This window comes from Epinephelus fuscoguttatus, linkage group LG11 (genome assembly GCF_011397635.1).
Source record: "Epinephelus fuscoguttatus linkage group LG11, E.fuscoguttatus.final_Chr_v1".
Classification (NCBI taxonomy): domain Eukaryota; kingdom Metazoa; phylum Chordata; class Actinopteri; order Perciformes; family Serranidae; genus Epinephelus; species Epinephelus fuscoguttatus.
Genome location: NC_064762.1, coordinates 19,056,460 through 19,068,975, shown reverse-complemented (window position 1 = coordinate 19,068,975; position 12,516 = coordinate 19,056,460). Strand labels below are relative to the sequence as shown.

The window sequence follows — 12,516 nt, the reverse complement described above, 5'->3', positions numbered from 1 at the left end:
GACAGACAGATGGGAAACACCTGAACTTCTGACACATTACAAGCCTCATCTGGGAAGTCAAAGAGTTTTCCCAGTGAGGTGTGACATGGAGGCAAACGGGAAAGAGAGGTAAAGTCTCCTATAGGAACCCCCTTTATCTTGATTGAAATGTTGGTCAGGAACAAAGAGAAACTTTGACCTTGACCGCACCACAGGAGCAGGGACTGTTAAGTTCCCACTGAGTCATTCAGTTCTCAAGCTTGTACGGTAAAAATGAAATTCACGTGAAAGTCGCCGGACCGTACTGATGACAAACTGAACTGTTCCCCTGAGCTCAGCATACTGTTGATGAAGTCAGCTTAGAGTGTACTTTGGAATATAAGGTCATGTCTTTTCATGAGTCATCTCACAGCGGGTTAGTACACTTGCTGTACTTGTGCAACTGAACAGTGGAAGTGAGCTGATGGTGAGACTGATTGTGCTGTTTGATTCCTGAATTGTATCGGCCTCTCCACATCTAGTACAATCTCAAATGATGACGCAGTGAAATCAAATTGTTTAGGAGAAAACTACGAATGATACACGACAATTTATTATCATAGTTTATTTTTTTTTCATCTTTTTCATATAGTTTCATATAAAAAAAGTGTCAGTAACTGACATCAGTCAGAAGTTTGAAAAAAAACCTCCACTTCCTCTCAAACCACTTCCAAATGTACCATTCCTTTATCATCACCTTCCTCCTCCTCCTCCTCACTCATTCGTCTGTCTGATTCTCTCAATCCACCCTCAGAAGAATGCAGTACTTTACTGGTTTTTAGTAAACAAAAAAACAAAACAGCAGAGGGTTCATACCTCTGTTCAAAATAAAAAAAAAAGCTGCTTTTGCACTGGTTAGACTTCCCCAGCAGGGAAATAAGCACAGCTACAACCTTTTGCGTTCGACAGCTAATCGACCGCAGTCGGCCTGTGTGAGCCCGCTGGGTCCCCCACAATGGGAACACGGCGGCCCGGAAAGAGTCTCTGCTCACCAAAGAGCACTTCTTATAGAGAAAACAGAAGAGGTATTCATTTACTGGTAAATTCACAATCCAAAGCTTCGAAAGTGTTAGGATGACCAGGCAGCTGGGATAAGCGGAAGACAAGATAAGGTGTGGTTAGGGCAACCGGAAGCAAATCCCTCCTGGAAAACCTGGTTTCTAACTTTCTTTTTGATTAGCTTTTTTTTTTTTTAATCTTGTTTTTTTCTCCCCATTACCAGAAAAATAAAGACATCATCATCATCAACAACAACAAATGATAAACAGTTATCTCACAATAACAGAGCTACAGCAGAAGCAAGAAGTCTTTCCTTCAAAGTGCCTCGCTTTTTTTTTTGACACATGAAATTCAAAGATGAATTTTTTTCTCTCTCTCGCTCTCTCTCTCTCCATCATTTCTGTGAAACACACACATACACACATTCACACCTCAGTCATTATCAATACAGAACTCACCCACACGTGTACAGTCAAACTCAAAAAGGGCTCAGACAGTGTTCTTTGAGTTTCTTCTCACTCCTCTCTGGTTTTCACACACTCCTTGGATTAGCTTACATTGACATTTGAGATTTGGGGGGAGGAAGGACAGGAGGAAGGGGTCGGGGGTAATGCAGTGGATTTCTAATGGATAGGGGGATTACGGGATATAATGGGGCTGGGGGTGATTTGGGGATCAATATGACCCCGCTGAATACAACATGGGAGCAGCAGCATCAGCACGTATGCACACTGTGCTGGATAGTTCAGGCACACGTTACAAAAAGAAAATTGCCCAAAGTTAATGCTTCCATCTCCAGTTACCACTAACAGCAACCACATCGACAACATCCCTTGATACAAAATGAAATAAAAAGATATTAAAGAAACTAAACAAATATAACAGTGACGACAGAATCAAAGTTTCTGGCTGCACAGCTTTCTGGGGATTTTCTGTGGGGCTTCAATCTACCAGGAGACACAAGAGATTGGCAACAGGCAGGTGCTGCATGCTGGAATACTGAAGCGTCGTCCTGAATGCGCCCAGTGTCAGCACTCAGGCCCGGCACAAACTCCCCCCCAGCAGAGCAGGAGTTTGCTCCAGGCTGCCCTCTCTTGGTCAGGTTTGGCACCGCAGGCAACACAAGCTGAGTCTGTGTGTATCCACTTTGAGTTTGAGATGACTTTCTTCAACAGTTTTTTTTTTCTTGCTTTCATTTTGTTCTGATCCTCTTCTCAACATCCATCCAACAAGCACTGTCACAACCCAGGGCTTCTCACGTCTCTTCCACATTTTTGTTGACCCCCCCCCCCGTGATTTTTTTTTTTCTTGAAGTGTCCCATAACGAGCAACAACAATGACAGTAAAAAGACAACAATAAAAACGCCAAAAGCACTTCATGTCATGTAGCGGGTGATCGCTCTCAGAGCGTATAACAGTTCTGCCTGCATTCGCGCTTCCATAAGAAGCAGATTAACGTGGACCTGCGGGAGAAAACAGAGAGAAGAGACAGCTGTTAGACACTGTACATTCATCCACCAATAGAGTGCTGCAGGGATGATGTGACTGTAGGCTGACGAGGAAGTTAGCATCGCCCTGGTTCCCTTGTCAAAAAGCCAATGAGATTTTTCCAATGGATTTTGGAAATTAACTCTGTTGTGTGGTCTCATTTAGCCACATGACATGTAAAGGCTTCAACATTTACAAGTGGGATTATTCAGTGACAAATTTTATGTCAAAGAACAAAACATGAAAATATCTTAACACTGTTACCTGCAGACCTTATTTCAGGAATCTGACCAAAAATCCATTCAGAAAAATCTCATTGATTTTGAGAAAAGGGAACCGGGACAAATGCTGACTCATTTCCTGATAAAACAGCTGGTACATATCAGGCCATGAGTAATCAGGATCTCACCTTCTCGGAGTGCTGAAACTGCCTCCAGAAACTCTCATACATTCGTTTGGTGGTCTTCTCAGGACTACACACCATAGTCTTAATATAGATCTTAAAGCTGCGGTCCAGAAGCTGGTTTATCTCTCCGTAATCGTAGTCATCATACCTAAAGAGCACAGAGAAACACAGTGTGAGGCGACAGAGCTTAACAGCACACATTCAAAAAAGTAAAGGTTACATCATACAACAAAGTTTCCTCAGTGTATCCAGCGACTGACCTGATGCCGAACATGCAGTGGATGTAGTTCCAGATGGCCCTGCGCAGCATGCTGGTGTCTACATCCTTGTGTGTTGCCATGGTGTTGTAGGTCAGATTGTAGGCCATCTGGAACTTCTCGTCCAGCATCTGACCAACATCAGGGTACAGTCTGTTGACCAGAGAGAAGCCGTGGTCCTCCCAGCTGTAGTCCTGGAGAACAGAAAGATGAGAGGTAAGTAACAGGAACATCTTTTCAGATTAGTGTCATCGATGTTCAGACTGTAGTGGATCTCTACCTGCACTCTGAATGTGGGCACATGTTCCCCCCTCCTGGAGAAGTCCTTGTAGCCATAGCTGGGGTCCTCGAAGTGTCGGGAGATGTCCCTGGAGGGGACGCCTTCCTCGTCCTCTGCTGTGACCACCAGCATGCTCTCTGTCTTCTCCCTCTCAAAGCGAGTCGCCATCTCCTCCTGGCTAGCCTCCTCATCGTCACGGCACTCCTGCAGCTGCTTCATGCGCTCCATCAGCACCTCCACCTCGCCACACATCTCCTATGAAGGGCAAGAGAGCACGCCTGTGGTTAGGAAAGAGTCCTACAAGAAATATCTTCACACAGCTGCTGCAAACGTCTTAGTATCTACAAATACAACACACCCACTGCCTGGATTTAAGTTTCACACACTAGTGAGAAGACCCTCACATGCTCTTTCTTACTACACACACACCATCCGTCACCACTCACCTGGTTGCCGAGTGGATCGTCGTGGTGAATAGCATGACCGTTGCCGTTGGCAATGTCACAGACGCAGTACTGGCTGAGGGAGGGGGGTCTGAAAGTGTGCCCGCCATCGCAGTGGATCTCGGGCGTGATGCCGCAGCCAAAGGTGAAGGAGGCGAGGGAGTGGTAGTGTGTGAGGAGGACCACGGCGTGGATCAGCTCCGCAAGGGACCAGCTGTGCTCCTCTGCCTTCAGAAGGCGCTGGAAAAAATAAAAGGAAAAATAAAGTGAGAGCTGGCAACTGGAGCCAAATAATGACTTCAATATCACTGACCTTTGAGGAAGTGGGAAAATATGTCTTCACCCTTCCAAACCAATTTATTGTCTCTTCATTTTCCAGCCTCACCCCCTCCATCCCTCTGATCCCTCTGTCACTATACCTCTGCTGCTACAACTCCCAAACACTTCCAAGTTATACAGCTGCAGCTATACTCTAGCCTCCACCCATGATCTCAGCCCGTTACGCAACACTCCTCATGTCCACATCCACCCTCCAGACCGTGCCCGTCCTCTCACCTCGATGTGTTCCTTGGTGAGAAGCCAAGGTCGGTGGGCCAGGATTTTGTTGAGCTCTCCGAGCTGCTGCAACTTCTGCGGGGCTTCGTCCAGGCCGTTCAGCCACTTGGGATCGCCCCCGACCTGGAGGAAGTCGTTCACGTGGAGGTTGACCAAGTAGGAACACTGGTGTCTAGCTGCCGCCTGCAGGATCAGGATTGACCACAAGATGTTTAACCACCTGACACAAACAGTTAACTGAGGCGTTGATTTGACATCAGAGGACAAACATGACTGTACCATGATGCCGATGTAGTGTCGGTAGTGCAAAGACAGGGGTCCATCCATCTGCAGCAGGTAGTGCTGCGTCCGGAGAAAGCTCTCCAGGTACTGCGGGTGGAAGCCCATCACCAGAGAAATGTTGTCGAGACGACCGAGGGCTGCAAACGCATCCTCAAATATCGACTGTGTCCTGGCGTCCACTTTACTGACTTGAAGAATCTAACAGAAAAAACAGCAATACTTAAACTTCTTGCATTTAGATTTGTACCAAAGTTAAAAGCTTCTGGTGAGAATGACTGTCTGTACCTCTTTTTCTGGGATAAATCTGCTTGGTCCGTTTCCTAAGGGTCTTGGGATCCTTACTCCCAAGTCCTGCAAGACAAGAAAAAGGAGAAAAACATGCTTTGAATACCACAGGAAAGCAGAGGAGTTTGCCTGCGATCATCACTTCTCATTTTTACAGTCACTGTATTGCTTCACCCAAAGTGAGAAATCAGAGCTGTTAGTTTAATACTAGTAAACATGTCGGATCCTTACTGGTTTAAATGGAAAAATTTAATTAATTATTTAAATAAATGGGATTTAATGTTTAATGGTAGAAGCGACATCACAACTCACAGCTGTCACAATGAGCTGAAAATCATGATTTAACTCTTTATAATAGATGAAAAGTCCGAACACAAAATTATAACCCAATAAAAACCCTCTTCATTGCTTCTATTATGTCCTGTAACTTTCCGCTGCTTGTCGAGACATGTCTCCTAGCGGACACCGTCCCGCAGCGCACAATGAGGCAGATGAATATGAACGGGATGAATGAATGACCAGCCAAATGCGTTTAATTCAGAAATGACACTGGCTGAAAAACAACCCTTGAAACCTGACATGCACGCGACTTCTTCATCTGAACTGAAATCAGCAAAGACAATAAACCCAGAGAGGATTTATTGACCGAGGACCACAAACTCTTCGTAAACAGGCTGCACAAAGACTGCACTGCAGCTTGTTTGTTCAGAGGAAGGAAAAAACAACGTCGCTTGAAATTATAATGTGACACAATATTTTAAATAATCCAGATGTTAGAATGATGCAACTAAAGGAGCAGAGCGTTTTTGAATGGTGTTATTCGCTTCTGAAGCCTTTCTCCTTACCTTTTTGCTGAGCCGTTCACAATGGGTACATATCTTTAACAGGTCTGTCACTGCAAAAGAATTATTTTCCACGGTTTCTGCCGGTGTGACCGCGTGCCTCATCGCGTGTCCTCGTTGCACTTTGATTATCTGAAGAGAATACGGTTTTAAACACCGTATTCCGGATGGCTGTTTCCTCCTCTCTTTGTTCCTTGAGGCACTGGGCAAAGTGCTCGGCAGTCAGCTGTTGCAGCCCTACAGCAGAATACCGTCCTCCGCTGCTCATACATTCGGTAAATAAGTCGAGGCTCGTGCGATTGACGTGCGCGGCGGCCAATCGGGTGGCGAAAACAGCCTCGGCGCGGCCAATGGCAGTGGGGAGGAGAAAAAGAGGGCGGAGCGAAGCGTTGAGGAGAAAGAGGGGGGGTCCTAAACGTGAGCAGAGAGAGAACAATCCCCCCTTCTCTAAGAAAACATCATCACTTCTCTCTCCTTCTTTTGTTCCCTGCTGCCATTGATCATGATTGAATTCACTGTGATGCAGTTACACTGTGTGGCCTAAATAATGGAGGCAATCAATTCAAGGTGATTGCATGCTTGATTTTTCCTCTCTGATCAATCAATCAATAAATAATCAAGGTATGGAGAAAACATCCTGCAGGATTGCTAGAAACAGTTTTCTGCCAAACACAGATATCATGTTTGTGGTATCTCTGTGTGTTGATCTGTGTTATGTGCATTCAATGAAAACAACTAGCCAGCTCCAGCATGCAGCAGCAAGTCCCCCTATTGGCTTCTTGCTGCACCAGGGGGGTAAACCAAGCCCCCACCTGTCCTTGGTGAGCAGCAGAAGAAGGTAGAGAGTTCTGCCGTGCAAAGATCAGCATCAGCACGCAGCGAGATGGATGGCTGCAGGACCTGCTGCTGCTGCAACAACAACAGCCCTTCAGTTAGTGGTTTCGCACCACAGCCTATCAGACCACAGATAATGCGATCCACCTATCAGCCCCCAGCTGAAGGACTCCTTTAAAAGCTAGGAGGAAGCAGAGACAAGGAAAGGCAGCTCTTATGGCTTTGTTTATCCCAGCCTGACAATAACACGTTCACTAGAAACAGTGTATAACTGGTTTATCACATCGGAGTGGTTAGAAAGTCAATAATTACTCAGAGCGATATCAGATGGGATCTGTCGAAAACAACACTGTGAACCACACATTTTATATTACAGTGTAAGATCTACCTTGCTTCACACAAACAGGTCTGAATGTGGAAACGACTGGCACACTTGTCTTTGAAAATTCCTGGTAAACAACAGATAAATTTCATCTCAAAGCACATGCGAGTCAAGTGTTGTTTCCACTGCGGATTGCCAGCGGCCACATTACAAAAGCATCCACATATTGGGCAGTGTGCACATCTGTGCGTCATGTTTCTGTGTGAGATTTCTAAATAACATGTTTCCCAAGCATAACAAAATACACTTTTCAGAGGTTTCACAAAGACTTGTTTCACTGGAAGAAAACTACACAATCGTTTGGCTTGTTTGGAAGAAGTCATACATTTTGTGAGATACTATGTTTCAGTTCATCCTTTGGGCAACGACCCTGGCTACATAAGTGTTTGGGATAACAGTGAAGAGATACACAATAAAACAAACAAGTTAAATTTGGAAACTGTGAGGAGATGGTGAGTGAAAGACAAGAAACGGCACGTCTGCCCTGTGCACTCTGATCAAGAGCCTGCCAGGCCAGTTTGGCAACCGGCTGCAAGTCCCCAGCACTGACAGTTAGATAGCACAGTATTCAGCAGGTTCATTGTGTGGATCGAGCTAACTGCCCCCAGTCCCCCCCCCCCCCCTCCCTGGTTCCTCTCCTGATGCCACAGGGTGGGGTGCGGGGCAGTGGTAAACATGTTCCCAGGGCTGGAGTCAGCACTCCCAGGGCTGCTGGGAGCCCCATGGCTCAGCAAAGCTGCAGAAGAGGCTGGTCAGCGTTAGGGCTTACGACACACCAAACCTTTTCACATAAAAGCGCTTAGGCTCGGGGGGTCCGGCCTCGCGGACGGGGCCAAACACTATTGTCAGAGTGCACGCACTGACTCCTCTGTAGGCTTTACTGTAATAACATCAGGAGTATCTGTGTGTGTGCAGTGATCCAGGCATATCTGCTCCTTCCAACATCAAGGCTGTTATTACTCCTCCTGTTCACTGTCTTTGGTCCAAATGATAAAACGCTGCATGTTTGCAGTTGGTACACACACATGAATTATGCAAACCAGAGCGTGTAAACAAGTTACACAGAATTATAAGAAGCATGTGTAATGACAGACTCAAAACACTTAACATCCGTATAATATTATATATGTTTTGGAACGATTTGGAAAGCTCCAGACAAGGCTCATAAGTGACTTGAGTTCAGGTGTTTTTGTCCTACCCATAGAAATAAAACAAGTGGAGAGGACTTTGAACTGTTTCCATGGTCATTTGACTAGTGCAAAAGAAAATAGTGATTGTTAGTTGTTATGGTGACATCACACGTCAGTCGGGCCGTGAGGAGCATCACACTCACTAGTCTGATAATTCCGTTTTGGCCTATTTTTACACAGATCTTTCTTATTACATCTAAAAATACAACTGTGCACTAATCCAAGTTTCTGTCTTTCACAGAACAAAGACTAACATTATCTTAATTGCCTTGTTCACTCATTGTAAAACACAAACTCCACAGAAACAAAATAGAACTAAAAAAAGTCTTGTTTGCCATCTAATTAGTTAGTCCAACAACTATCAGCCCATCAACCCTTTTTAATATCAAGTTAGATGTAAAAAATATGCTGCCTCTACATGCCGTTATGCTCACAGTCTTTCTAACGATATGTAAAATAACTTTAAGTTGCTGGCTGGTTCTCACTCTTTCTTGTTAGCATTGTCACCTTACAGCAAGAGGGTTCCTGGTTCAAACCTGGGGTGGGGAGCCCTTTTGTGCGGAGTTTGCATGTTCTCCAGGTACTCCGGCTTCCTCCCACAGTCAAAAGACATGCAGGTTAATGAGTGACTCTAAATTCCCCGTAGGTGTGAATGTGAGTGTGAATGGTTGTCTGTCTCTATGTGTCAGCCCTCTGATAGTCTGGTGACCTGTCCAGGGTGTACCCTGCCTCTCGCCCAGTGTCAGCTGGGATAGGGGTCGCAGGGAGCTGGGGTCTAACAGGATAAGCTATTACGGAAAATAAATGAATGAATGAATGAATGAATGAATGCAAAAACTCACCTTAGTGAGTTTGCAACTTGAGGTGGTACACATAAAAATGGAGGCCGCTCAAACTGTCCTGCTACGCTGATTTGAATGTCCGTTCTACTGTCATTTTATTTCTGTGGTTGAACTCGTCTCCTCACTTGAATATTGTCTATAGCATACACAATCTAAGAAAACATGACTTCACACTTCAGTACATTGTGCCTGACTTGTCACCTGTAACACTTTGTGGTGTCCTCTGAGGTTGGTTGAGAACACGGTGTGACATGTGAAAACCACACTGCAGGTGTCTCACTGGAGTCTGGAGACCTACATCTTTAGGTGTCTCAGTTATTTGATGTCTCCTACAGTGATGTTCTTAAACGCCTGATCGCTATAAACACAGTAAGGAAATTATCTGAACCACTCCAGACATGCTTTTTATGATCATGTTTCCATGAATGAGCTTGTAAACACTTTGTTACTTGTTTGTTGTTTACAAGATAACACAGTGGCTGAAAGACTCATTAGCTGCTGTGAGGGATAAACCAGTGACCTTTTAGCTACAGGATTGGCCACTAAGCCACCGTGACACCCTGGATCTGTAACAGTGTGAGCATATGTGTGTGAGTGTGTGTGTATGATGGGTGTTTGCAGCACAGGGGTTAGGACAACATCGGAAAGATTAGTTATACTGAAGGTTCCTGGAAACAACAGGAATCACTTCAGATTTGTTTTAACAGTGTGTCTATCATCAGATAGTGATCTATTGGAGGAAAGGCCTGAACAATGGATACATTTCCACTTGTCTTAAACAAATACTAATCATAAAAAACATTCCCATTAAGAGTAATAGCCAGGAATATTATTTAGATCAAAGGTTATTTATATAAACACTTTAATGTCGACTATAAGAAGCTGTTGTCTGCTCAGTTATTAGCTACTTTAACACCATTTTAACACAACTGAAGCATCTTTACACAAGAAATAGCACAAATTTAAAGGTAAATTAATGAGAAATAACCCACAGTTTCCTGACTTTGTGACAGCTAGTGCTATTCTTACACTACATTTTAACTTTAACCATTATCCCATGTGCTCCACAGACGCTGGAGTTCAGAAAAAGTTACACCGGCTTGCTTTAATGCATTAACCAGTGGACACAGAAACTTAATGCACATGAGAGCACCAGCTCGTACAGATTTCATGGAGGAAGAAGCAGATGCTGACAATTTAGAAACTGTGTATTCTGCCACATTTTGGTGGAAAACAAAATATGATTGCACATTGTGCTCCAGGAGTGAAAATGACTGCTTTTGTTAATGGCTTCTGGCTTCAGTTCTCCATCTGAATGGGCTGTCTAATGGCAAACTAAGGCAGTGAAAATATTCTACATAAAGCATAAACTTAAACTGTTACTGATCTTTTTTTAGGTAAGATTTGTTTTAGGTGGTTAAAACACATTTTGCAGCAGTATGTTGCTTAACTCTCGTTGGGGTACTTCTGCCTACTTCTCTAAACTGGGAGTGTGCCAATAGAAATCGGCTGTAGCTAATTACAGTAGACACTTTCTACACTGCCTGTTCAAGGAGGGAATGTTGTGCCGTTATTTAGCCTCAACGTTTTGTATAAAAGGCACAAATGCGGAATTGGGGGAAAGAGTTGTCTCATCTTTAAGCCATCAGTGGAAGTAGTAACAGCACCAAATCAACATCTGTTTAAAAGGGACAGGCAACAGGACAAGAACATGGGCGGGACAGGAGTGAGGTTTTGATGACATATTATATCTGTGACCCACTGCCAGGAGATCTAAAAAGCAGCTAGCAGCAGTTAGCAGCTAACTCAAAGAAGATCAGCACACAAAAATGTCTGCAAATTGGGTAAACAGTGAGGTTCAGGTGCTCCTTATCCTCCGAGCAGAGGACGAGATCATATAACATGGACTGTAAATGAGTGTTATTGCCATGTTATGCAATTCTTATTGTTTAGATAGCGCTGACCAACTTGTATGCTGTATGTCACACTAGAGACCAACGTTGTTATGTTATAGGTCAAAGCCTTCTACTTGTGGAAGGACGCCATGCTATCTAAAATCACACACTGGGGCAGCATTATGCCAGCGTTGTTTGATTCTGTGTAAACAAGCAGAGTAATCAAGGGTCTTTGTTGCAGCAGTATCACAGGATCTCTATGTAAAATGGGCTGGTGATTATGAGTAAGCACCTCATACAACCCCCACTTCAAAAAATCCGAACTATCCCTTTAAATCCAAGCTGACCACTGTCCCTATGGTTCAAACTACTAATAATTTACAGCCAACAACTTATGAGTCTACAGAGAGTGAGTGTTTTATGTACAAAACATAGTATCAGTCAACAAAGTGTGAAATATGTACCACAGAAATGTGTAGAAAGTTCAATAAGTGACTCTGCCACTGAGGAATTTAAGGTTTAGTGAAGTACTCCAGTAAACAGACATGCAACAGTTGGCATGTTGCTATAACATTTTACAGCCAAGTTATGAGGATTACTGTAGAGAGAGGTATAAAAGTGGATACTAAATCTGGAACAATCAATTAGTAGTTTTAAAGTGAAGTAGCTGTTTCATTAAGATCCAACTGTCTACTGTCAAGTTCACTAAACTTTTTATAAGTAACAAAGTATGGCAGCTACTTTCTCAAATGCTCACAAAAGCAGTTGTTTTTTTCCTTTATGAGTGTGGGGCAGAATTAACAGCAGGCTTAAACCAATAAAGAGGATGATAAAAGTTAATAAGATTAAAAAACAGAGAGAGGAAGCCATGCCAGACGCAAACTCGGCACACATGTGTGTCTCAGTGCTGCGGCTGCTGTGTTTTCTCATGCAGTAAGACGAGAGGGGAACCGCAGAAACTGTGGGGATGTTCAACAAGTGGCAGAAGTCCACCAGACCAGTTCAAACCTAACCTATCAGTGCACAGAGGAGAGGAAGCAGAAAACTCTCCAACACTGACATAAGCCTAGCAACAGGCTTCCACCAATCACAGGGCAGAACAACAGTTACAGGAACCAATCTTCTCTGCTCTCTCTCTCTCTCTCTCTCTCTCTCTCTCTCTCTCTCTCTCTCTCTCTCTCTCTCTCTCTCTCTCTCTCTCTCTCTCTCTCTCTCTCTCTCTCTCTCTCTCTCTCTCTCTGCCTCTGTTGAGAAAAAAAAAACAGAAAAGGAAAACAGAAAAAAAAGTTTTGCTGAGGTATGAAGTTCACTGAACAAACTTATCTGGTTTGTTTCATAGAAAGTAATTCAGTTTACCCATGTATTTGTCTGAGTTTCTCTGACAAAGAGTGGCAAAACAAATGTCTCCTAACTTCACAGCAAACACAAAACCACATGGTTCAACTTAGCCCAGAGGCTCGCAACGCCAACTCTCATCTGAGAAAAACAACCAGAGACTTTCTTCTCTGTGTAAACAGG

The 12,516-nt window shown here is 44.0% G+C and overlaps 1 protein-coding gene across 2 annotated transcripts in view; it reads right to left on the bottom strand.

Annotated features, from left to right (window-relative positions):
- Positions 1-568: 568 nt before the first annotated feature.
- The window catches only part of sesn1 (sestrin 1), a 71,047-nt gene continuing 59,099 nt past the window's right edge, over positions 569-12,516 (bottom strand). Inside the window, exons 1-9 of one of the 2 annotated variants that reach the window (XM_049589580.1) lie at positions 5,859-6,113; positions 5,014-5,079; positions 4,726-4,926; positions 4,447-4,629; positions 3,895-4,131; positions 3,449-3,703; positions 3,172-3,362; positions 2,915-3,059; positions 569-2,480 (exon numbers count right to left, since the gene is read on the bottom strand). In XM_049589580.1, the coding sequence (XP_049445537.1) occupies positions 2,394-2,480; positions 2,915-3,059; positions 3,172-3,362; positions 3,449-3,703; positions 3,895-4,131; positions 4,447-4,629; positions 4,726-4,926; positions 5,014-5,079; positions 5,859-5,960 (1,467 nt within the window). In that variant the 5' untranslated portion in view covers positions 5,961-6,113 and the 3' untranslated portion in view covers positions 569-2,393. Of the gene's footprint in view, positions 2,481-2,914; positions 3,060-3,171; positions 3,363-3,448; positions 3,704-3,894; positions 4,132-4,446; positions 4,630-4,725; positions 4,927-5,013; positions 5,080-5,858; positions 6,114-12,516 lie in introns of those variants that run through there. The other variant, XM_049589579.1, reaches the window with a different exon arrangement.